This window comes from Pecten maximus, chromosome 18 (assembly GCF_902652985.1).
Source record: "Pecten maximus chromosome 18, xPecMax1.1, whole genome shotgun sequence".
NCBI classification, from domain to species: domain Eukaryota; kingdom Metazoa; phylum Mollusca; class Bivalvia; order Pectinida; family Pectinidae; genus Pecten; species Pecten maximus.
The window spans coordinates 12,245,298-12,271,901 of NC_047032.1; the positions used below are offsets into that span (position 1 = coordinate 12,245,298).

Genomic DNA, 26,604 nt, shown 5'->3' on the forward strand with positions numbered 1-26,604 from the left:
TAAAACATTTCCATCAAATTAATTCAAATCGAGAAAGAATACCTCATATTGTTAGATGTAGAGATGCTTCGTAACATACATGTGTAACCTGATGTGCGCACACGTATCACTGCGCATCGGAACTGTTGTTAACTTGTGTTTATGTCCGAGTTTGAAAACGATCGGGAACGTACATTTTGTAATTTCGCACACCCATCTAACTTCTTTAATTTTGTAGGTAAAATTAGTTTTCAGCCATTTTGTAGACAAACAACATCCTAAACTAAGATTAATCCCAATACCATGATTAAAATAATATTTAAAATCAAAATAATGTAAAATTGTAAAGTGTCAATTTACCGCCATTTTTGCTTTGAATAATGACCGCTCCCTATGGAGGTAATGTAAACAAGAAGGCGAAAATGACGGGGTGTATGCAGGTCAACGCTGTTATTAGTTATACTTTAGAGGGTTTTATTCAGTTTTTATTATAATATGATCAAATGATATTTCCCCTGAATATTTTCATATTCACATCCCAATCAACAACTGGGATTATTTTAAATAAAATATTTAATCATCCGTATCAATTTTATCGGAAGAGAGTCGTATCAGTTAAATTTTGGTAATAGTATCAAAACGATCTAATCTAAAAGGGAGAATTAAAATGGCAAAAGTTCCACTTAAGTTTGGCCTTAGTCAACATATAAACAAAAAAGCACAGTCCTCGACCACTTGGAGGAAAAACGCAAAAAAATCGTCAGGTGTGCGAATTTACGTACCCTTGCCCTATCCTGAAAATGGCATCCGATGTAATTAAAAATTAAACGCTTAAAACAGGGACTTAGTATAGATTCCATACAACGATCATGCTTAAATATACATGTAGATATCCTGTTGAAGCTATCTAGTGCAGTTTATCGTATACAACGTTCTTTGATCGCGAAGGGTTAATAAAAAGTACACGTAAAGGGAAAAAAACCCGCAAGAATCAATGACACATTTCAAAAGAACGTAAGAATCAATGACACATTTCAAAAGAACGCAAGAATCAATGACACATTTCAAAAGAACGTACATTTCAAAAGAACGCAAGAATCAATGACACATTTCAAAAGAACGCAAGGAGTGTCCTGATCATTTTATAGCGATAAACGAAGATGCCACCTTGAACAATTAGAATTTTGTCAATAATTCAGGACAGTGAAGTGTTTTGAATATTTATAAGGAAGGATTGAATATTTTTATCACTATATACAGAAAAAAGAACAAGAAAATATGGTTTTATAGGAGCAACACATACTGACTAATTCATTTTAAGTAACATTCTTATTACAATAGCGTGCAATGCGTTGTATTCACTGATTTACTACATTTTGACGGATGCTCGAAACCTCTCCCACGGTCCTAAGAAAGATAATATCATTATTTTAGCACGAATTAACTGAGGCAAGGATACCTATGTTCATTTTCATATGATTAATTTTTCTTTGTTTTCATGGTAAATACTCAAATGTGATTGGTCGAAAAATTCTTTTCATTCTTCTATGAAAGAAATTCCGAGAATGGCGCAAAACAAATGTGACGTCACAATACGACAATTGATGTTGCGTATTGATTTGAGAAAAAGAATCCCATTCAAAACCAGTAAAATTGTACATAAAACATGTTTTAAATTAGAAAATCATTTTCAAAAATTAATTATAAGCGTTGATGTCAATTATTTTTTAGTTTCATAGGGGTATGAAACTAAAAAAAAATGACATCAATGCTTAAGTGGTAGTTATTTTAGTCATCTCTGACTGTATATATCATATACTTTTCATGTTATGTTTAAACTTTGAACCATAAAACGTTAACGTTATCGCAACAGTCTTGGCCATGTGACCTAATCAGTAACACTTCGGCCGATTCCGGCAAGATTCCGTTCGGGCATTGACGAATTTAGCCGAGATGCTGCGATTGGATACGATTGTGCTGAATTAAGATATTTCACTAATATCAATGACAGAGATGCTCAATATAATTAGCATTTCTCTTATAACTACCGGTGAAACTCTCGTAAATAAAACATATCTACATGTAAAATTATCGCAAAATAATGCACACACTGAAATAAAATAAATATTTTAATGTACATGTCTCTAATGCATCTTCCGATTCCACCACAATAAATAGTCGACAACATAATGTATATGATATAAATTATTTGGCATCGAGGAGCAATTACAATCTTCAATTTTTTGACATAATTAACGAAGACATATTTGACATGATGTATGTGTCGTATGGCAAATTGATAGAATGTCATTAAATACAAATACATGTTTTATTTTACTGGCAAAGCAATTGTTATAACTGATAAATAATATTATGGGAATGCCATCGAGTTCAACAGAAATATCAAATTTCTCCCAGGGGTTCCTTGCGTACACTGAGGAGGCCCCAAAGCACTCTGGGAGATTTAGAAATATCGGACAAAAGTAACAACCGGAACCGGAAGTCAGCTAAGTGGTGGGCCGGAGAGGCGGGTGTCTTTTGTATATATTAGCTTCAGGGTGTGTACCAAAATCTCAATGATATATTGAGATCTATATCATCTCATGATAACTTCTTTCAGTAGATATTTTAACAAAACCAAAGGGGCTCTATATATATGCTCTTGATCCACAAAACTGTAATCAAATATCATTTTATCTGACAATAGAAACGAGATCACGTTTTAAGTGGGTATAGCAACTAGTGAAACCCCATGAAACTTTCTACTCCATGCAGAAATGGTAACTATGTCTTGGAAACTTCAAAACACATCGGGATGTCTCGTTTTTTAGAGGAATTTTTTTACCGCGTCTACGAACGCACGGTAAGTGTGCCACGCCACTGTAACGTGCGTGATATGTATAGTCGATCAATGGAAACAAAATTATCCATCCATTTTCTCAAAGACACCATGCATATTTTGTCACGGTTGGACCATAATTGTTCACTTAGCTTCCTTGAAAATCTAATAATAATATTGTATATACGTCAGGAATATCCAACTTTGCCGATTCCCATAATATTGACAGTAATTGCTTCGAAGGTGAGAACTTAAACAAGTTGGTCAGCCATTGTGACTTCACAGCTGCTTATTCAACCAAAATGAATCGGTAAGTGAGAGCATATTGCTTCTTCAGAAGATTTTCTCAATATCTGCCATAAGGTCTTCCTCTGTTTTATCATAGGTCGGTGCTTTCCTGAAATAGAAGAAAAGAAATGTTGATGAAATTAACGAGAGCGGTTCTAACTAGCCTAGTAACCCTTTATGAAACGATATATTCGCCATTTCTTAAATCATGTTTTATTTGCTGCACACGTGATACATTTTTACGTCATATTCTGTTTGTTTAACCTTGCTTCAAAAAAAAAAATAAAAAAAAAATAGATAAATATTATTTATCATATATCACAAAGTTCACAAAATCTATATTCGTTATAATTTCTATTATTCTAACCAACTTTTTTATCGTAATGATCTGAATATGCAATACGAATACTTTCAAAAATGAACATTTTTATCTGATTTTAAACTCAAATAAACTAAAATAATAGTAATTTGTTTGGCCACTAAATGGACCGCAGATGTCAATAGGCCGAAAAACCCAAATGTTCCCATACTGTAAATATCGTGAGACCTCAGAATGTGTACAGTCTATGTGTATTTTTTTTTACCCTAGTTCGAATAACACATTTTCAGACTTTTTCTTTTTCTTTTTCTTTTTCCCCTTTTTGTGAGTGGGGTGGGGGGTGGGTGGGTTATCCGGTAAAATTTACCCCCTAGTTGATCATTATAAAGAGCTCTTTGCTGGTTTTCAGTCCTCTGTATGTTGTAGTAGACTGTAACCAATTCCTAAGTCTCTCCAGATAAGAACGACAAGATTGCGACATACCTGGGTATGGATTGGCGACCTTGTTCGTAATAGGAATCCGGGTCATGCATGTCGTCATAGCCATGTCGTGACGTATACGGATCTGGATATCAAAATTGATATATAACTATACATATAACAACTAACTGTATATGTTTTGTCTTTCTGTCTTGGCAAGAATGTGATACATATATATGTACATATTAATAGAACTTACATGTCGTTTATACATGTTATAAGATTATACAGAAATTGCAGAATATCATCAATAGCACTTTCACGTTGCAATAAAGAATACAATTTTTAATAGATTAAAAAAACAACAACACAAAACAAAACTCAGAACGGTTAACAAAGCTGCACGCATCCTTGATTTGATACGTCGTGTGCCTTTATATGACGTCATCAGGCGCGGATGCAGGAATTTGAAAAGGGGGGGGGGGGGGGGGGAGTCCAGTAATTTAGTGGTTATGCGAGCGCCGTAGGCGCGAGACGAATTTTTTTTGGCGAGGGGTCTGGGAACCAAAATTTCGGAAAATGAAATGATTATCGAATAATTTGATAGAGGCTGCTGACATAGTATGAAATTGTTGAACTATTTTGATTAATTTTATGGCGCGGGAAGGATGTCATAATTAAATATTTCTGCCTAGGCAAAAATCGAATATTGCTTAGGCAAAAATATTTCAGCCTAGGCAATATTCGATTTATGCTTAGGCAAAATTATTTCTGCCTAGGCAAAAATCGAATTTTACCTAGGCAGAAAAATAATTTTGCCTAGGCAAAATTATTTTTGCTTAGGCAGAAATATTTTTGCCTAGGCAATATTCTATTTTTGCCTAGGCAAAATTCGATTTCTGCCTAGGCAAAATATTTAATTATGACATCCTTCCCGCGCCATATAATTTCATATGACATAGCTTAACATTATATATATACTAGTACATGTTTCCGACTGATTTATAAATATGGACTGGAAACTATATATACATGTAATAAAGGACCAAGGTTTGTTTATATATATATCATAAGTTATACACTGAAACAGGTTTCCTAAAACGTCTGTTGTCGAGGACTTGATTTGATAAAACGTAAAGAGCCTGGTTGTATCATTCGCTATCTTTGTCATTATCGATTATAGGTTCACGCCCTTGGTGTAAGTCAACATTGTTACACACTAGCACTATCTCACCAGTAACTAACTTTATCAATAATGCAAAACTCTGGTACCTACGTTCTACGTACATATATATATATGGGTCAAAGAAGTAATATGAACAGTATAATCCAGATAACACTGGATCCTCACATAAATGTATGGAGGATACGAATTACTTGTAATGATTATATGGGGCAAAGAAGGCGAACGCTAATATCCGCCTTCGGCCCACGTTTGCCGAAGGGTTCATTGTGGTTTCTCCAGTTACTAAAACATTATTCTTATTGTATTTTATTGTATTTCCAGTACTTCTTATATATATTATGTGATTGTATTTGTAATTTTTTGTGTTTTGATAAAGGGGCGGATTGCCTCGAAAATTTAACAAGCCTTATTGTTTACACTGTTTGAATTACTTCTTTGCCCCATATATATATATATATACAGATGTAATATATATGTCTACACATTGTGATCAAGGTTTTGGGGCTTTGTTGTCCAAGCTTTATTTAGTTTTAAAGGGAGATTTTATGACAGTTCTATGTAGTTCATAATTATGTTCTATGCTATAATTCATAAAATAAATGTATACAACATAACAAATGTATAAATGTATAAATGTATAAAAGTATTTTTTACTAATGGAGGACATATAGTTGATTTTTCAACCGAATTTTTTTTATGTACCATTATTTTGTATATATATATACATTTTTTGATTGTATATGTAATTTAATTTTCATCAAGCAAACCATGCTTTTGTATACACTGGCTACTTGACTTTAATTAAGACTCAGACTCACTGTTTTTGTATCCTGGACGAATATGTGCGAGGCTTAATGGTAGATAGTCATTCAATATAGGAACCATCACATTGATATAATCACACAACAAAAATATTGATTAATGGTCGTAATACAAATTACGATACATTTTTGTATTTTCATTTTACCACACATCTAGACCGTTCTGCCATGTAATTTGGGAATGTCATAAATAGTATTTTACGTATAATAAACAACTTGTGACGTCATTGGTGACTTCCCGCCATTGTTTCGATAGTGATTAAAATTTAATTACAAGAAAATAGTAATTGTATTCGTGTCAGCTTACCTGGTGTCAGATCAAATATATCTCTTCGTGGTGGCTATAAATAGAATACAAAGAAGTTGTATGTCTTATTGAACAGTAACGCTAGGTACGTCTATCATTTGTGTTGTATATAAATGTATATTTCTTAGAAAGATATCTTTAAGGTTTATTATTGAAACAGTAAAGTTGTATATTGCGAGGTCTTTTAATGTTCAGCTCTGATCAACTGATATAAGGCTTATCAATTTAATTCAATACAAGTGTCGACAAGCAAAATTTATCATTTATTTTCAATTGTTGCCTGGTAGTCGAAAGATTATGAAATGTTTTTATGTATTATGTTATATAAAAGCTACAACTGTATGATGTGGACTATCTAGGAGATTAGTTGTAGTGGTGTTACTCACCGGAGCGGCTTTGTTCGCTGCCCTGAACTTCGAAACATCAAATTCTCCCGATTCGTTCTAAAACATAAAAAGAAAACAATAACATTGACAATAAACAACCCTATTCCATTACAAAACTGGCCTTGTTTGTAATATTGTATGTTGATGTGATTTGCTTTAGGAGCCGCGTAATAATCTCAAACGATAATGTCCCTTCAAGAAAATGAAAAGTATGTACATCAATTTGTCTTGTTAAAGTGTCATTCTTCTGATTTCATTCTGAATTCCAGTGGTGTATCGGTGGTGTATCGGTGATGTATCAGTGGTGTATCAGTGGTGTATCAGTGGTGTATCAGTGATGTATCAGTGGTGTATCAGTGGTGTATCAGTGGTATATCAGTGGTGTATCAGTGGTGTATCAGTGGTGTATCAGTGATGTATCAGTGATGTATCAGTGGTGTATCAGTGATGTATCAGTGGTGTATCAGTGGTGTATCAGTGATGTATCAGTGATGTATCAGTGGTGTATCAGTGGTGTATCAGTGATGTACTTCGTCAGGAAATCGTTAATGTATGAACAGGAATGGGAAAACTTAAAGCACGACCATGAGAGAAGATCGTTATTTAATTATTATTTACTTGCCGCTGTAATAAATCATTTATTTCAAGAAACAGTTATTTTTGTTTGAACAGTATGACAGATTTGAACGCACATAGATTTCGGCAGAGGTTGACTTTAATGGTCCAGAGTGCACATAGAGCCATATTTGACAGAAACTGTTTACTTATACTAAAGTTCCCCCTTCAGGCCACACAGGGAATGTAAGAATCATTATTATTTTTACCTTTTAATCAAAATGTCGACAGCATATATCTTTTTAATAACAGTACATGTATAAGTCATATTTATTTCTAAGAGATTCATTTGGAAGGAATAAATAAATAAATAAATAAATAAATAAATAAATAAATAAATCAGTAAATAATAAACAAAAGAAAACGAAAGAAAACAGAAGAAACAACTATTTACTGTAGTGATGTGTTTTGAATTGAAATCGATTTTAAAACTTATCTTATCAGGGACCCTTTTGTCTGATGAATATAAGTGAGATATTATAAAATGTTCAACTACAGTCTGAATATAGCCATGTGTAAACGCCAATTCACTGTCGTACACAGAACATTGAAATATTGGAAGTCGAAAATATTGAAATATACGAATAATGATGATGATAATAATAAATAGATAAATAATTAAATAAAAATTTTTTTTTTTTTTTTTTTTTTTTAAGTAATAAATAAAATAGAGAGAAATTAAATTGTATCTTTGCATCTCAAGTATGTCTTTCATTATATCATGTTAATCTGATTGATTACCTGATCTATTTTTCAAGTTCACTTTTCATGAAAACTCGGAATTTCAAACCCCTTCTTGAACCTCCCAAAGTCGAAGTGGCTAAGTCTCTAAGGAGGGACCCACCCGTCAATATTGATATTGACAGACTACGGACCTAGATATAGCCTTTTATGTAAACTAGCCTGTGGTACAGGGGTATTGTAACATTGGGGAACTTTCATTGTCAACTTCTGGTGTAAATAGTAAGTATCGTCATATTAACCTCGATATGATATTAGTATGATGTCCACAGCATTGTCAACTTCTTGTCTGTATAGCTGTATAGTATCGTCATATTAACCTCGATGTGACATCAGTTTAATGTCCAAAGCATTGTCAACTTCTGGTGTAAATAGTAAGTATCGTCATATTAACCTCGATGTGACATCAGTTTAATGTCCATAGCATTGTCAACTTAACAAGCAGCGTATACCAGCTTACCATTAGTGTCGACTACTACATACATGAACAACATATATATCTTTACCACGAAAAAGTGACACCTAGTGAGAAAGGGCTATAACTCTTTTTGCAAGGGATACAAGATCTGATTTTCGTATGCAGCATTCTTACGTCAGAAGCAGTAATTGTATACACTAGTACATCATTCTGACGTCAGAAACAGTATCCGTATACACTAGTACATCATTCTGACGTCAGAAACAGTATCCGTATACACTAGTGCAGCATTCTGACTTCAGAAACAGTACCCGTATACACTAGTGCAGCATTCTGACGTCAGAAGCCTCACTGTTATATGATATATAGGAAATTATATGAAAGCTTACTTGATGTTTACCCCGACACACACGTTGGATGAGAATGAGAGACGTACGAAAAAGTAATGGCGGTATTAAACCAAGTGCAATCAATGATTGCGACAGCTCACCGACGGCACCAATCACAATTGTGTATAATATCGCTCCTATACCTCTAATGGATGTACTTTTGGACTTACCCCCAAAACTTTAGTGAGTTTTGGTGCTAAAAAAGTTAAGTCCACAAAATGGTTAAATGCGAATAAATCACAATTTTTTTCTGCATGATTTTGCTATAACATCACTTCTTGACTTCTAATAAATGTTTAAACCAAATTAGAAGGGTGTGAGGTGTATACTTTTGGACTTAGAAGCTTTCCAAAAACTGATCCCAAAAAAGTGGGGTGGGACGCCGACGCCGGGGGTACATCATTAGCTCACGGTTGCTCGTAACCGGTGATATAATGATCTTAACATAACCATATTATACTAATACAGACCTTCCATGTTGAGTTTCAGGGATACTCTCAAAAGTTAAACGATCCTAAATATGCTAACCATATGTTAATAACTGCTTTCACTACATATGTCATTTTTCATAACAGAGTTAGGACATTCTGTAAAAGGGAATATGTTATTTTGTTTTATATTCATGACTGGAAATAACTTCTGACTTATCATGCATAGTTTTTGTCCTTCCGTTTGTTGTCATTAAAAATGACCGTAGTTGTTGATAGGACGTTAAACAATACAAAACAAACAATTTTTCTTTGTTCTTGTTAACTTACTCAAATCAATAATACTCGAATATATCAACAAAGGGAAGATTTACAATGAAGACACTGAGAGAAAGAATAAATAGAACAGGACCAGGTGTTCCTGAATGGGAACGTCTTGTATGAAATGAGTATCTTTTCTATTGTGAAAGAAATAAGCAAAGTTATTCTTAAAGAGTATTTATGACAAGTTAATGTATTCTATGGGGACAAACATGTAATTTGAAAGGGTAATCATCAAGTTATTTCAAGATTTGTGTTAAAGTTGTATCAGGTAAGACCAATACCAGTTATAATTAACCATCCTATAAGTCCTACAACATTAAGTAAAATCACTTATAATCTGACATAAATTCAAACAATACTTAAGTTAGTGGTCTCTAGTTGGTGCGGTCACTGACCTACGATGTATTATTTCTCCGAGATTAATACTAACTACTATTAACAGATTTTATTAACACTGTATACGTGTACCGACATTTCCAACTAAAGGACATTCCTTTAGATTGTCGCCGTTAACCCCGAGACTTGTTACCTCAGATTTATAGAACCAAAAAGGTTCCACACATCTGAGGTACGATCTAGTTTTTACAGATGACTAGACACGAAAGTTGGATTACATAAATGTTCGAATATAGAACAAGTATTTGCTTTGCATGACCGAATAGCTAGACTGTCACGTAATTCGAGATTCATCAAAAACCATAGTCTATATTTGGTGTCCTATAAATTCACCACTTGTGTTGGGTCTAAATCCGAAGCGGCAATCACCGTAAGTCTGTAGTAAGGTAACTCAAATACAGAGAATCCTATATCAATACCTGGTGGATTTGTGGCGTGTTAAGTGGTAAAGCAGGCAGATTCAAAACAAATCTTTGAAACATGTATCCTATGAATCATTTTAAAGGAAAACCTCCAGACTTTTACTAGTGTATATGGTTACTGCTTTTTATCATCGTCATTTCGAAGCTACATTTCTTAAATGTCCTGCTAATAACCATGTAAGAAATGAATTTTGAAATAATCGTACAAAACTCTTACAAGTTGATATACCTTGAAATATGAATGTAAAAAGCACCATACAAGATTTTAAGATATTCATATTTACATATTTATTAATATATATAAAATGTGTTGTTATGTAAATTTATTAATATTATCTAGGCCATTGAATGTTTTATTGTTTAATTATATGTTGGGAGAAGGCTTTTATAAGTTCTAAAAGCTTGTGCCCTTTCCTTTTGTTCAAATGACAATAAAATAGGTTTAAACTAAAAAAATACAGGTGTTTCATGCTTTTAGAGCTAATCAGTAATGCTATATAATTCAGAATAGAATTGTCAGTGAATATGGAAAATGTGTTTAAAAGGGGTTTATTTCAAAAAATATTTTTCCAAAAAAAAAAAAAAAAACAATATATAAAAATGAATAAACATATAAATAAAAAATAAATAAAAATATATGAAAATAAAAACCAATTCAAAACTTTTTTCAAACAATTATGTAGTTCTTACACAAAATATTTTTCAAAGAAAATTTTTTCAAAAACATATTTTGTTCTTAAACAATGTTTTTCTCTCAAAAATAGTTTTCTCAATACAGAGCTGTACACTGATCATGAGTTTCGTAATCATATGATTCAGCAAGTGGTATATTAATCAATAAATTCATAATACATATATATTCTGTGATGTTCCATTTAACTAGCTATTAACTGTACATAGATTATTCTCGTGTTAAGTATAAGTATAATTCGTATCCCTTCAATCCGGAAGCTGGATCAATGAGACAGTGATAACCATCATAATTCACTATTTGAATTATAATTTGTGTGATACATAATAAACTACGAAATTAGAAATTTATAGTCCGTTAGTCCGTTAACATCATTACACGAAAACCAATCATATAAATAAGAGCCATATATATTCTTATGTCTATTTACGCTAAAATATCAATACACATACATGTACTGAATGGAAAATTCACATTGAACGATCTGTTCAGTAATGTGGTATGTATTAAGTTATAATGGACATGACTTATGATGAGGTGCATATATTGATTACTTCACCATGAAACGGTTATATTTACACGATACTATAACGGTAGTGGGAGACTCATAGATATCCATTGTTCATACACTGAACTAAGGGGAAACCTAGAGTTTACTGAACAGGAGCTAATTAGGGATTACTTCGCCAGTCCTTATAAACAAGGTACGGGTCGACTCGCCCAAGCTGTAAAATCTCATTACACGGTGTTGTAGATTTTCTCAATAACATGAAAATATCTATATAGAATGTTGGAAAATTCTCATTTAAGCGAAAACAATATTGACAATACAACATATTAGTTCCTAAATGTGTCATATAAACATTATGTTGTCATGGAAACTCAAGTGTAGTCAACTTCCTGACGATAAAAAAGATAATATTCCAAAATTATTTTTATTTAAAAAAAATTAATAAATCAAAATAAATTCGATATCAAATTACCCTTAACTAACTTATAAACACGACAAGCATTAAAACTGTTTGACATTGTTACAATATACGTGTATATATGACATGTTATAATGGAATTTTTAGTCTTCAACAGTTTTGAATGATGACATAACTGGGTGTTAGAGTGAATCTATAATATAATCGGAATGGCTTATCAGGAATTGTTCATGTTTAACTAGACCAGCATCATATAATCCAAACCTGTAAGAAAATTGAATAATATACAATGTATGAAATTCTGATTAGGCTGACATTTTTAGGGGACCTATTTTGTTTCTCTTTTTTTTTAGATTATAAAATGGCAAAATACAGATCACATAGAAAGTATAATAAATAGAGTAGATTATAATCTGTTTCATTATTTCCACGAAAAATGCATTTTTTCATGAAACTTTCGGCAGTAACAATATTTGTGCATTTCTTTTTTTGTTCCAAATTTGTGTTAATTAAGAATTGCGTTCGTGAATATCAATGAAATATTACTTTCTGGTGAGGTGAATAAAAGAATAAAAATGTGGTCTTTATTGACAGTTCTTTTTGGGTTTATTGACCTTTATTGATCAATTGTATAATAACTGGGGAAAAAAATAGAAAAAAGTAACCCCAAAAAATAAATAGATAAATAAACAAAAATTGATGACGGGATAAAACTGCACTTCCCATTTAAACGGAAAATGAAGATGTGCACTAAATGTATAGAGAGTTCGGTAGGTAGGGGCTGTCCCAATCACCTGCTCTCTGGATTGGAATTTGTGATTTTGTTATTGGTTTAATTTATCTAAAAAAAAAATATATTATTGTAATAGTCCTTTTTCAGAATATCAATATTTATATCTTATCATGGTTAATATGATTTATCCTCGATATTAAACTATGTTTTATACTTTGTAACTATATACTTGTACAATGTAATTGTGATATATGATACTTAAATAAACAAAATTGATTGATTGATTGGTTGTATATCATACTTATATACCATGTATCTGTTGCTGTTGTAATACCACTGTGGACAAAGGGCAATATCAACGTTATATTGAAGGTGAGGTACAGATACACATACACGTGATTATATGTTCAGATGGACATTAAATATAAATGTGTGAGGGAAGGATATACAACACAAACATAAAACATTTATCTCTGTCCACGTAAGAATATCAAGAGATCACCATTATAAATTGTTCGACTTCAATAATTCAGGATGATCAATCTGTTTATCAATGTGAATGTTGGATAATTAAGTTATTTCTGGATAGAAAACCGTTTCCAACACGTTTCAATAGAGGTTTGGTGTTATAATCCCATAACACACATTGATATTGCTGACAATCTTCAAAAATTGATTTCTTAAATATCCATCACTTGAATTTTCATTTCAATGGATTAGCTACGTTTTATATAAAAAAAAAAAAACGTTTATAACTTACTCTCACTTTTTGAAGCTCTTCGAACTGATGTCATGAAAGTGGTCATGTGATCAAATGATGTTACAGACTTACGTGTATTGTAATCGTTATACATTGCACATATGTGAATATTATATGAATGAGTGTGATATGGACGAATATGAATGAATTCAATTGAATATTTCAATGATTAATTCAATCCTGTGGTACAAATATATATGTAAAATGTGAATGGAATCAAATAATACCTCGGAAAGTTCAGAAAGTCCCTCAGACTGAATGAAATAGAAACATGACGGGTGTATATTTCAAATGAGGTAATGAATGAACTTTTTAAAACAACGTTCGTTCTCAACATAAATAAGTTCTGAATTCTTTGAAATATAAAATGTAATATAAAATGAATTCCTCCGAATTATATCTTAATAGTCAATGATATCTAAATAATGTAACTTGTAAATACATGTACGATGATAAACCAACGAATGAACGTGTGTTGAGATTTCACTTACAGTACATTTTCACAGTGACATGAATTACTGTTACAATGCGAAGAAAATATAAATGAAAAAAAGTGGTCTACCTGTTCCTCCTCTGTCGGCTATTGAAGAAATGAGAAAAATAACATGATCAGTACATGACACAATAAACATACAATGAAATGGAAATATTTAACATTGAAACAATTACGACATTTAGATAACTGCTTTATCATGACGTATGTAGATATTTTATTAATACGTTATTGAACCCGACGAAAAATGTCAAACAGAGATTGTATAATGGATGAAAAGAAAAAAAGAATCTTAGCCCAACTCGGATATAAAGATACAGGTTAAAAGTATATTACCCCGATCTGGGGTATGAAGTCACATGTCAAGAGCATACTACTCCAACTCGAGTATAAAGTCACAAGTCAAGTGTATACTACTCCAACTCGAGTATAAAGTCACAAGTCAAGAGTATACTACTACAACTCGGGTATAAAGTCACAAGTCAGGAGTATACTACTCCAACTCGGGTATAAAGTCACAAGTCAATATACTACTCCAACTCGAGTATAAAGTCACATGTCAAGAGCATACTACCCCAACTCGAGTATAAAGTCACAAGTCAGGAGTATACTACTCCAACTCGGGTATAAGGTCACAAGTCAAGTGTATACTACTCCAACTCGAGTATAAAGTCACAAGTCAAGAGTATACTACTACAACTCGGGTATAAAGTCACAAGTCAGGAGTATACTACTCCAACTCGGGTATAAAGTCACAAGTCAATATACTACTCCAACTCGAGTATAAAGTCACATGTCAAGAGCATACTACCCCAACTCGAGTATAAAGTCACAAGTCAAGTGTATACTACTCCAACTCGGGTATAAGGTCACAAGTCAGGAGCATACTACTCCAACTCAGGTATAAAGTCACAAGTCAGGAGCATACTACTCCAACTCAGGTATAAAGTCACAAGTCAGGAGTATACTACTCCAACTCGAGTATAAAGTCACAAGTCAAGTGTATACTACTCCAACTCGGGTATAAGGTCACAAGTCAAGAGTATACTACTCCAACTCGAGTATAAAGTCACATGTCAAGAGCATACTACCCCAACTCGAGTATAAAGTCACATGTCAATATACTACTCCAACTCGAGTATAAAGTCACAAGTCAAGAGTATACTTCTCCAATTAGGGTATAAAGTCACAAGTCAGGAGTATACTACCCCAACTCGGGTATAAAGTCACATGTCAGGGATATACTACTCCAACTCGGGTATAAAGTCACAAGTCAGGAGTATACTACTCCAACTCGGGTATAAAGTCACAAGTCAGGAGTATACTACCCCAACTCGGGTATAAAGTCACATGTCAGGGATATACTACTCCAACTCGAGTATAAAGTCACAAGTCAATATACTACTCCAACTCGGGTATAAAGTCAAGAGTATACTTTCCCAAATTGGAAAACGAAATAAATGATAACTATGCTGTTTGGTCCTTTTGCCAGTGGTTCTTAATGTCAACAAAAAGAAAATCCATCAGTTATCTTAAGATTCGAAAATACAGCAGAGTTAATAAATCAATATAAATAGTAAGATTTTTAAAATCCTACATCAAGGGAATGGTCTACAGTATTTAAAACAGTGATGTAAAGCTAATACATAATGAACCAGCGTCCTCATGAATCCTTACCATGAAAACGCGGCATATGCTGCATTATCGGTTAGGTCACTTACACCAACGGCTGGTGTTTGAGTTATATTTAAACCATGATATATATTTCTTTCTTTTTTCATTTTTCCACCTGCCATTCATTTGAATAAAATGTCAATGATGCTTGAAAGAAGTGCTAATTAAGATACAGGCATTGTATTTCACACTAGTATCTCCGTTAGGATGTGTCAGCATCACTTCATATCTCTGGCTCTTTATCTTGTATGTACTCTTATATTATGTGTTTTTATTTTTTTTTTTTAAAGATTTTTAAACATCTAATTTTGTAATGTGTACACCTATGTACATTTCCTTTAAGAATAATTTACGCTTTAATAACAGCTGAATTATGCAACAAAACTGTATGCACTACTAAAAGCCAACGTTGACAATTCGGAATGCTTATTTAAATCTAAAGCCATATCCACAGCTTTGGAAGCAATCAATTCTATTTATTAAAAGGGAAAATGACATCACTTCAAATCAAAATTCTGTCAGCATTTTGAACCTGTTTTATCTATTTGTCTGTGTAATATCATTAGATTGACTTCTGTCTCATACAGGTGTGTCTGTGTACGTACCTATTGACAAATAATATCGAAAATCTTAACCTCTGACAGCTCCTTCGCGACGTTGGCCCCGCCACAAACTATAGTCCTCATTTTTGTTTTACCTCGTGCAAAGAAACTTGAATGTCTATCATGATAATTGACCCATTAGAATATATATTACATGAACATATTTTGAAAACTTACATTTAAATATTTAGAAGAATATATGAAAATATTTACAATACACTGAAACGTGTTATGGATGTCAATCGCATCCTCATATTTATTATAGATATCTGATTTAGGAATTACGGAATTGATATTAAGAGATAGTTTTGAATATCTTTACATTTTGACCATTCATTATCAAATGGTTTTAGTTAAAGTAAAACAAATGGCAGTTATCTAAACATTTTGAAGATATTACCTTAACATATTACACCTTTAAAAAGGGCTGGTAGATGAACACAGTGAGTGGTTGGCCATTTTAAAGAGTCGATTTATCGCAGCTCATAAGACTGTCAGTGAAGGTAATTAGAACATATTAACCGTGTTTACAAGGGTGTGCTGGGGTCTAGTTAGCTGTATGTACACAACCCAAACTCTGGCCTCAAATTTTACATAGATACATACAGCTAACCGTCCCATTCAGGCACTAGACCAACGCCATGCTCTCTATTCAAGTTCTATGTTTGCCTTTAGTAAATCAGTTATCACTAAATCTAAACTGTTTATCAGCCCGGGGTCCATTTTACTGGACTTTCATTGCACCTATCATTAATTTATTGTGAAATATGATTTATTAGAAGGAAAATATAAAATGTAAGTAATAAAATCGAAAAGATCTGTTCAATATGACTTTTTGTATGTCTAGAGCTAAGACTATTGATGCGGTTTTAAGTAAAGTGTTCCAGAATTGCATTGTTGTTTGGAAGAAATGAAACGTTTACGTAATTTTGGTAAATCTTAGCAAAGACTTTTGAGGTGATATTGATTAAGAGTTTTTAGACGTGCAGTTTTATTATTGTTGTCTGGAGGAAAAGGAAAGAAAAGACTAAAATATTGATAGGTCGGTACAATGGAGCAGGGTGGTTCATCTTTAGATGTAGACTTACTGGACAGAATTAGTTTCGGTGCCAGTTGTACTATTTGGCTTCCTACCATGCAGGATCAAGCGATATACATGTGCTTAAATGAACATCCTAGAAAGGAACCTTACTTGTAGGAAACCGACATTATTTACATCGGATGTCATGGTGTCAGATGTTTATTTACATGTTTACGTCACTTGCCATATAAGGACATAAACTTTAATGAATAATGAAAGTGTTTGCGCCAGCATTGGTCTAGCGAGCCATATAACACGCGCCGTCGCGTGGAGCTCTACACTCATATGTTGTGTTAGCTTATTACCTGATATAATCTATCGATGAAAGTCTTGCTTTTTACAATTTTAAGAGCACATCTTTATGCAAATTTACCATGTTGATATTTTAAACTTACCAGGAGACATTTTAAGGTAGACGTAAACATGTAAAAAAGGTTATCAATTTTTCTTTATTCGGATTATCAAGTTGTTCAGTCTTCGACAGTAAGCTTAATGATGTTTTATTTAAATGATATTTTCACTTATAGTCATTTTGATATATAAAATCCAAGTGACTTGTTCCGCACATAAATTGATAAAATTGATATAAATAGCAAGATATTTAAATCTTGCATCAATAGAATGGTTTAAAGTATTTTAAACTAGTGTGTAAAGCTAACAAATCATGCGCAAACGTCCACACCTAATAGCAAACAGAGGGTAAACTGCACTTACAAATATATTGCTATTATCAATTTAAATCTGTCGACTTTATGTACAAGGATTCGACTTATGAATTAATTGATTTATCTAACATATCAATCATAAAACCTCGTGTTAGTAACTGAGTTATCTATATATATATGTAGAAGTGGGGTCTCGTGGTTGTATAACGATTCCTTGTGCTATATAACTATTTTAATCTTCTGTTGGATCTTGCCACACCCCAAAATAACCTACACAATGCCACCATATATCAATCCTAACTAAAATGTAACTGTAACTAAAATGATATATTTGTTCTAATATTTGTTACAGTTAAGAGCCTTGTTTGAAAAATGCATATAAATAAACGAACTTGTATTTCAAATAGGTATAGACAAAGTCATTGTATGATAGTAACTAAAAGCTCATGAGTACCTTTTCCTTATCCGATATAAGAACCAACAATTAGAATATTGTTCCTTAAATCGTTACTACGCCAGTTCTCACTTCAGGGATATGACATGGCATTAGTTGGATTTACAATTTCAATGAAGGATGTGATCAGTAAAACAGCAGAACACGGAGAAGCTGACCATGGTGAGAACAAGAAAATCACATTTCTGCTAACACAATGTACAAGTCACAACGGCCAGTTCAATTTACAATTTTGTTTCATCGAACTTCGCTTTGAATGGCGGTTCAGCTTTATTTTTTACTTCTGTTTATGAAATGACACTTTAATTGGCCGCTAGAAGCTCTATTTAATGGTTATTTAGTAAGCATTAAATTTCAATTATTTCATAAGTTACATGAAACCCAGTGAACATAAGCCTACATGCCTTTTATTGTCATTTTTTTTATTAATTTTTTTTAAACAATTATTTTTGTGTTAAGTACACACTAACAACTTTCCCCCTGAATTTTCCCGCTTAACACATAAACCGTTTGGTACTTAGTGCACTAAATAGGTATTAAAGGTCAAAAGGTTAGGCTTACCTTAAAGTCCTATACAAGGGACAATGGCCGCCTTCATATATAAACCTCACACGTTTCACACACTTGGGTGCGTTTAATCTTATTCGTGGTCATGTGCCATTTTTTTTCTTCTCAATAGCATTTTTTTCCTGTCTGTACAATACCTTTTATACAAATCCATGGTGTATTGTAATATATACAATAGATTTACCTTAATAATACGTCACACATATACAATATACCCAATAACTAAGGTTGAAAACGTTATATACACATACGATGTACATTTATACAACCATACGGTATCTCATCCCAGACCAGCTGCATTATGCATATCTAGATATATACCATAGTAACTCAAGACTGGTACAAGATGAATTATATATAGAGACTCTAATACTATGCCATCCTTCGACAATACTTTCAGTGCCCTCTTAATAAGAAAATAATATAGAGATAGTCATATCAAACCAGTTTCTCCATTACCCATATCTAAAATAAGCCAAATGCCTCTTAATCAAAGTCATGAATTGTTTTTTTTCTTTCCCCCCCCCAAATTTTGATTATTTATTTTCTGATTTATCTACTATTTTATTTATTTATTTTTTTATTTACCTAGAACTATTTTCTATTTATCTTTTTTTTTTATCTATCTATTTTATTTTGCTGAACAGCAACATATATGAATGGGCTTATTCCCGAATAAATTTGATGATATGCTAAATTGACCTGCTTTATAATTGTAAAGCAGGATCCACAAGTTTACAAAGTAACATAAGAAAGGGTTGGTTTATTACTAGGCATGGTGATATTGTTGAAAAAAAATGTGGCATTAGTTATCACAAGTCAAGTATTCGTATAAACCAGTATGTACTATGTCTATAGGACACTGCGCATTTCTCTGGTTCGTTTAATAGGAGTCCCGCTTTATCTATGTATTCACTACCCGTACATATTTTATGACGTTTTAGTAATGGTAGCACACTGTAATTCATTTTAACGAGTCTATTGCTATTCATTGACAGAAAGCCTATTTAATTTCTAATCCATATCGGCCTGGAACTGTGCCACTTCGTTTAAAAAATATCTGAAAGATATATGAAGGCGCCCCGGAATTTTTTATTTACGTCACAACCTACTATCTACTTAAAGTCGCTATGGCTTGGCGCTTTTCTATTTGATTATTTTCTATCTGACGACAGAATGAGGGGTAAAAATGTGGTAACTGGATACACTGGGACAGGTGCAATATGCAATGGCAATTATTAGATATGGCGACATTATAAAGTGTGTCACAAGTGGTGACTGGATACATTATAACGGGTATCATATGTGGTGACTGGATACATTATAACGGGTATCATATGTGGTGACTAGATACATTATACGGGTGTCACAGGTGGTGACTGGATACATTATAACGGGTGTCACAGGTGGTGACTGGATACATTATAACGGGTATCACTCGTTGTGACTGGATACATTATAACGGGTATCATATGTGGTGACTGGATACATCATATGGGTATCAGAGGTGGTGACTGGATACATTATAACGGGCATCATATGTGATGACTGGATACATTAAAACGGGTATCATATGTGGTGACGATACATTATAACGGGCAACATATGTGGTGACTGGATGCATTATACGGGTGTCACAGGTGGTGACTGGATACATTATACGGGTATCACAGGTGGTAACTGGATACATTATAACGGGTATCATATGTGGTGACTGGATGCATTATACGGGTGTCACGGGTGGTGACTGGATACATTATAAGAGGTATCACTCGTGGTGACTGGATACATTATAACGGGTATCATGTGTGGTGACTGGAACATCATACGGGTGTCACAGGTGGTGACTGGATACTTTATAAAAGGTATCACTCGTGGTGACTGGAAAAATAATAATAGGGTACCACAAGTGGTGACTTGATGAATAGTGACAAATATGCATTTCTAGAGCATCAGGTTTCGTCTTTGTATTTGTCGGGCCCTGGTGTCATTCATTTCTTTGTCTTATATTTCAGTTCCTACTGTCGTTTTTGTTCATTGTTTGGCGCAGATAAAGATACATTGCACATTCAAAGAGAGAAGTAATTTTGTTATTGATCCGTTCATGTGGCAAAATTTCACAATTCGAATGGAAGCATATCTTTAGAACCACAAATCAATCTAACTAACTTCAAACATGTATAAGTATTTACTCTACTGTGTCGAAGGGTAAATGTCAATATATCTTATTTACTATACTAGTAGTTCATGCATTAATTCAGTGGGATTTTCGTAGTTACGGCTATAAAACACGAGATATTTATAGCTAGAGAGCATATCAGTACACACCTAAGATAGAGGATTAACCATCAGAGGAAAACCAGAGTTTAAATAGCATTGTAAATATTTTATTATTCTGTAGTTGAATCAATAGCGAACAGAAAAATAGAATATGTGCATTCTATTATAAATATATTTTGTAGGTTTATCGATATCGAAAAAAACTGGATAAATCTTTTGGTGGCATATGTATACAGAAAATATCTAGTATAGAATAAAGTTTAAAGTGACCATGTGACGATAAATGATAATGAAACAAAAAGTCAAACACATATCTGCTGTCTTCAAAGTACTTTCGCGGCTACAAAACTATGACGTCGTATAATGATCTACCGAATAAAATCATATTCCCCTGAAGAGCGGCACGGTGTAGCCGCGAAAGTACTTGGGAGACAGGGGATCTGTGTTTGACTTTTTACCTTATTATATAGATATATTTTCGTGTATGCATCTGTCTCTTGTACTAGATACTAACACTTTGCTACTGGTGCATTGGCGTTGACAAGTACAGTTTACATGTCTAGTTTCTCAACCCATATGATAAACCCTATAGAATACTTTCTTTTAAAGCAATACAATTATGATAAATACCTGATAAGCTTAATGTCAAGTTTGATGGACATATCTTATAAAAGGTTTTCTGAGGTTAAGCTGACAAGTCTTCAGACAATTGCTGTTGCGTTGAATAATAATGAGTTCATACGTTGATAATGAACATAGAATCCACAACTTCATGGTTAATACCAAATACTATTGATATAGTTATTGATCATGTCGTTGTTTGTAGAATAACAATGCGTTATCTACCGGAAACCATGTTGATACTATTCTAAAATTGTCAGTATATAACAAAAACCCATTTCATACTGGTATCTATACAATACCTTTTAATAATGGTATATATACAATACCATTTCATACTGGTAGAGACACAATACCATTTAATACTGATATATATACAATACCATTTAATACTGATATATATACAATACCAGTTAATACTGATATATATACAATACCATTCAACACTGATATATATACAATACCATTTAATACTGATATATATACAATACCATTTAATACTGATATATATACAATACCAGTTAATACTGATATATATACAATTCCATTCAACACTGATATACATGTATATATAATACCATTTAATACTGATATATATACAATACCATTTAATACTGATATATATAAAATATCATTTATACTGGTATATATACAATACCATTTAATACTGATATATATACAATACCATTTAATATTGGTATATATATATAATACCATTTAATACTGGTATATATACAATACCATTTAATACTGATATATATATACAATACCATTTAATACTGATATATATACAATACCATTTAATACTGATATATATACAATACCATTTGATACTGGTAAATGCAATACCATTTGATACTGATATATATACAATACCATTTAATACTGATATATATACAATACCATTCAACACTGATATATATACAATACCATTTAATACTGATATATATACAATACCATTTAATACTGATATATATAAAATATCATTTATACTGGTATATATACAATACAATTTAATACTGATATATATACAATACCATTTAATATTGGTATATATATACAATACCATTTAATACTGGTATATATACAATACCATTTAATACTGATATATATATACAATACCATTTAATACTGATATATATACAATACCATTTAATACTGATATATATACAATACCATTTGATACTGGTAAATACAATACCATTTGATACTGATATATATACAATACCATTTAATACTGATATATATACAATACCATTTAATACTGATATATATACAATACCATTTAATACTGATATATATATACAATACCATTTAATACTGATATATATACAATACCATTCAACACTGATATATATACAATACCATTTAATACTGATATATATACAATACCATTTAATACTGATATATATAAAATATCATTTATACTGGTATATATACAATACAATTTAATACTGATATATATACAATACCATTTAATATTGGTATATATATATAATACCATTTAATACTGGTATATATACAATACCATTTAATACTGATATATATATACAATACCATTTAATACTGATATATATACAATACCATTTAATACTGATATATATACAATACCATTTGATACTGGTAAATACAATACCATTTGATACTGATATATATACAATACCATTTAATACTGATATATATACAATACCATTTAATACTGATATATATACAATACCATTTAATACTGATATATATATACAATACCATTTAATAATGGTATATATGAAATGCATTTTAATACTGGTTAATAAATATCTTTTAATACTTGTATATATACAATACCTTTTTGTCCTCGGGTTCCCATTCATTTGGATCCCTATATATGGTTTTCTGTCTGAGGAGGTCAGTACGTTTGTATTGTTCCCGTGCATTTCGCTGGGCGTATGTCTCTGGGTAATTTTCAATAACAGTGTTATTGTTCATTTGTCTGTTATAAGCATTTCGCGCGTCCTCACGACGAACACCTCCCCGCTCAGACAGAGGTGTAGGGTACACTTCCTGTCGTTTGTTCTTTGAAGACCATTCTGAATCTAGATTTAAAACATCATCAATATCCTCTTTTTTATTCCGATGTGATTGAGGGAATGAGAGGATTTCTGGACATTATTATTTTGAAATGTTTGATTATTATCAAACTGTGTCCTATTATTGTTAGGATATTGATTTTCAGATGTTTGTTTCTGTAGCGACGAATTTTTGTTATCATTGTCATTTTTTGTCATCAGCGTTTTCGTCGTAGATATTTTCGCTGGCGTTGTGTGTTTAGTTTCCTCTTTTTTACTTCCTCCGGATCCCATCCTGTCTGTTAATTCCACTGTTCCAATCCTATAATTCACAACATTCCAACAAATACGGCCCTCGTATCAAACTATGACGTAGAGATATCCATTGCGAATCACTCCTAAGGGAAACTCCAACAAATAGGAAAATATATAAATACCAGAACAATATGGAACACTTTATCCAGTCCACGCTATAATGTATATTCCGTTTCCAGATCGATTTGAAATCACACTGCCACAATGGACACTTTGGGTTAAGTTTACATTAGTACATGAGCTTACATATATATGTACATATTTCTCCTACACCGAATGCATACGTCACATTGTCCTCTTGTGGCACGATAGAGACGGGTTATTGGCATTCATAAAAACACTTTACCATATTTCCCGCTGGCCGGACCACACCATATCGGATTTATACCTTTAACCCATTAACACATAACCCTCTGTGTCGTATATACAACGCACTTTTCAAAATATCCAAGGTAGATTTTATACAGGTAGCCGTACAACTTTAACACCTGTATATTCAGGAAGGCTTATATATACAAATATACCTTTAAATACCTGAATAAAACCCCGGACGATTCCATTACACTGCTAGAGGTAATCACTGCGAGTCACGATCGGGTGTATATTGAAATCCCATAAACGTTAATGCTATACCAGTTCAAAGAAAATTCCATCGATCTGATATCGGAATGAAAAAGTCGACAGGATATTGCATTTCTGCCCGGGTTAAGATTTGACATGATGCTTTCACGTGGAATAATTTGAAATTGGGGTTAAATGGCGTATGTGTCAATAGCTCTCCATTAGATATCGCCAGTGTTATACTACTGACCAAAGTGGCTAAGTAGAGGGCTGGAAGGGAAGTCACTCAGAATGGTTACTTTTAAGGTCTCGCACAACTAATTCAGCCAATCAGCTGGTATTTCGCCTGAACCAAGTCACTGAAGAAAATGTATTTCTTAAGATTGCAACTATTCCCTGAGTAAATAACACATGAAATGGGTATTTTCTATATACGAGAATAAAGAGTATGGTCTGAGGGTTGAAAATCAAAAATATACACTCCTGGTATAAATAGAAAGACAAAGGATTCCAGGAGTAAAAAGGCGGGAATTCCCAAGGAGGGGTTGCCTTGTTCACTGTAAATATCAGGGTTACTGTCTTCCAAGTACTGGTGTGCTCTTATATGCTGTTACATGTAAACATATACAATAACATCATTTTGTTGGTAGGGAAATCTTCAAACTTTAATTTGATCTAAATTTAATAACATTTGAACTTCAAATGAGCGATTAAGAAGATGGTGTCATTTGTAGTAATATATAGTGAAACAATTAGTTGTGTGAGACCTGCACACTTTCCTTTAACGAGAAATAAGCATCTTCTTTACGCTCCATAATCCGATGACTACTAGTAAAGTAAAGATACACGGTACAATGGGACGTAGTATGTTATATTTCACTGGAGGAGGTATAGTAACCCATCCCTACAAGACCAAGACAAATTCCTAGGTGAAGCTGTCGAGACGACATTCATCTTTCACCTTTCCATACGATACAGCCAAATGGAATGAAATATATCCAATGCTTTGAAGAAGCCTACATACTGCTTTTTAAATCTTATAGACAGCATGATATGGGAGCCTGCAATTGGTTCCGAGTTCCGAGTTCCGTTTTACTTAAACGGAACTCGGAACTCGGAACTCGGAACCAACTTCAGGCTCCTGCATGATATCCCAATTTTACGCGTATAATATCTTCTAATCATCTGTAGCATTTATTTTATATTGTTATTCTTAATTTACCATGTTTAATTGTTTTTAGAGTACAAATATCATTATCACTTACAGTTTACTTATCTGATGGTATTGGGGGTATTTTTACCTGCTCGTTTCTGTATTCACATTTTACCTATAAGGATACATCTGTGTCCTATAAGGAAGTTGGTTATAAGAGCGAGATATTAGCAGGTCAGACCCTAGTAGGGTTATTAAGACAGACCCGGTTAGGTCAGGGAGACCCGGGTAAGACCCGGCTACATTGTAGGTAAGGGAGACCCTGCTAGGACCCGGCTAGGGCTAGACACCCGGCTAGGTAAGGGGGACCCTGGTAAGAACCCGGGTAGGACCCGGCTAGGTAAGGGGGACCCTGGTAAGGACCCGGGTAAGACCCGGCTAGGTACAGTAGATCCTGTAGGGCAAGGACCCGGGTAGGACCCGGCAAAGTAAGGGAGACCCTGGTGAGGACCCGGCTAGGACCCGGCTAGGTAAGGGAGACCCTGGTGAGGACCCGGCTAGGACCCGGCAAAGTAAGGGAGACCCTGGTGAGGACCCGGCTAGGACCCGGCTAGGACCCGGCTAGGTAAGGAAGACCCTGGTAAGGACCCGGGTAGGACCCGGCTAGAAAGGGGATCCTCCTGGTAGTATAAATAGGGCTGT

The 26,604-nt window shown here is 33.1% G+C and overlaps 1 protein-coding gene across 3 annotated transcripts; it reads right to left on the reverse strand.

The window, feature by feature from the left end:
• Positions 1-2,095: 2,095 nt before the first annotated feature.
• Positions 2,096-24,864, reverse strand: LOC117316517. Of its 3 annotated transcripts, XM_033871137.1 has the most exons (7): positions 23,653-24,864; positions 13,954-13,971; positions 13,619-13,645; positions 6,546-6,602; positions 6,160-6,193; positions 3,909-3,990; positions 2,096-3,215 (listed from the first exon to the last, which is right to left on the reverse strand). In XM_033871137.1, the coding sequence occupies exons 1-7, from the start codon at positions 23,791-23,793 to the stop codon at positions 3,152-3,154; spliced, it is 423 nt and encodes a 140-aa protein (XP_033727028.1). In that variant the 5' UTR covers positions 23,794-24,864; the 3' UTR covers positions 2,096-3,151. The 3 variants fall into 3 exon arrangements, with proteins under 3 accessions (XP_033727028.1, XP_033727029.1, XP_033727030.1); XM_033871138.1 differs by lacking the exon at positions 13,619-13,645 and having other exon boundaries at positions 23,653-24,733; XM_033871139.1 differs by lacking the exons at positions 13,619-13,645; positions 13,954-13,971 and having other exon boundaries at positions 23,653-24,735.
• Positions 24,865-26,604: the final 1,740 nt, after the last annotated feature.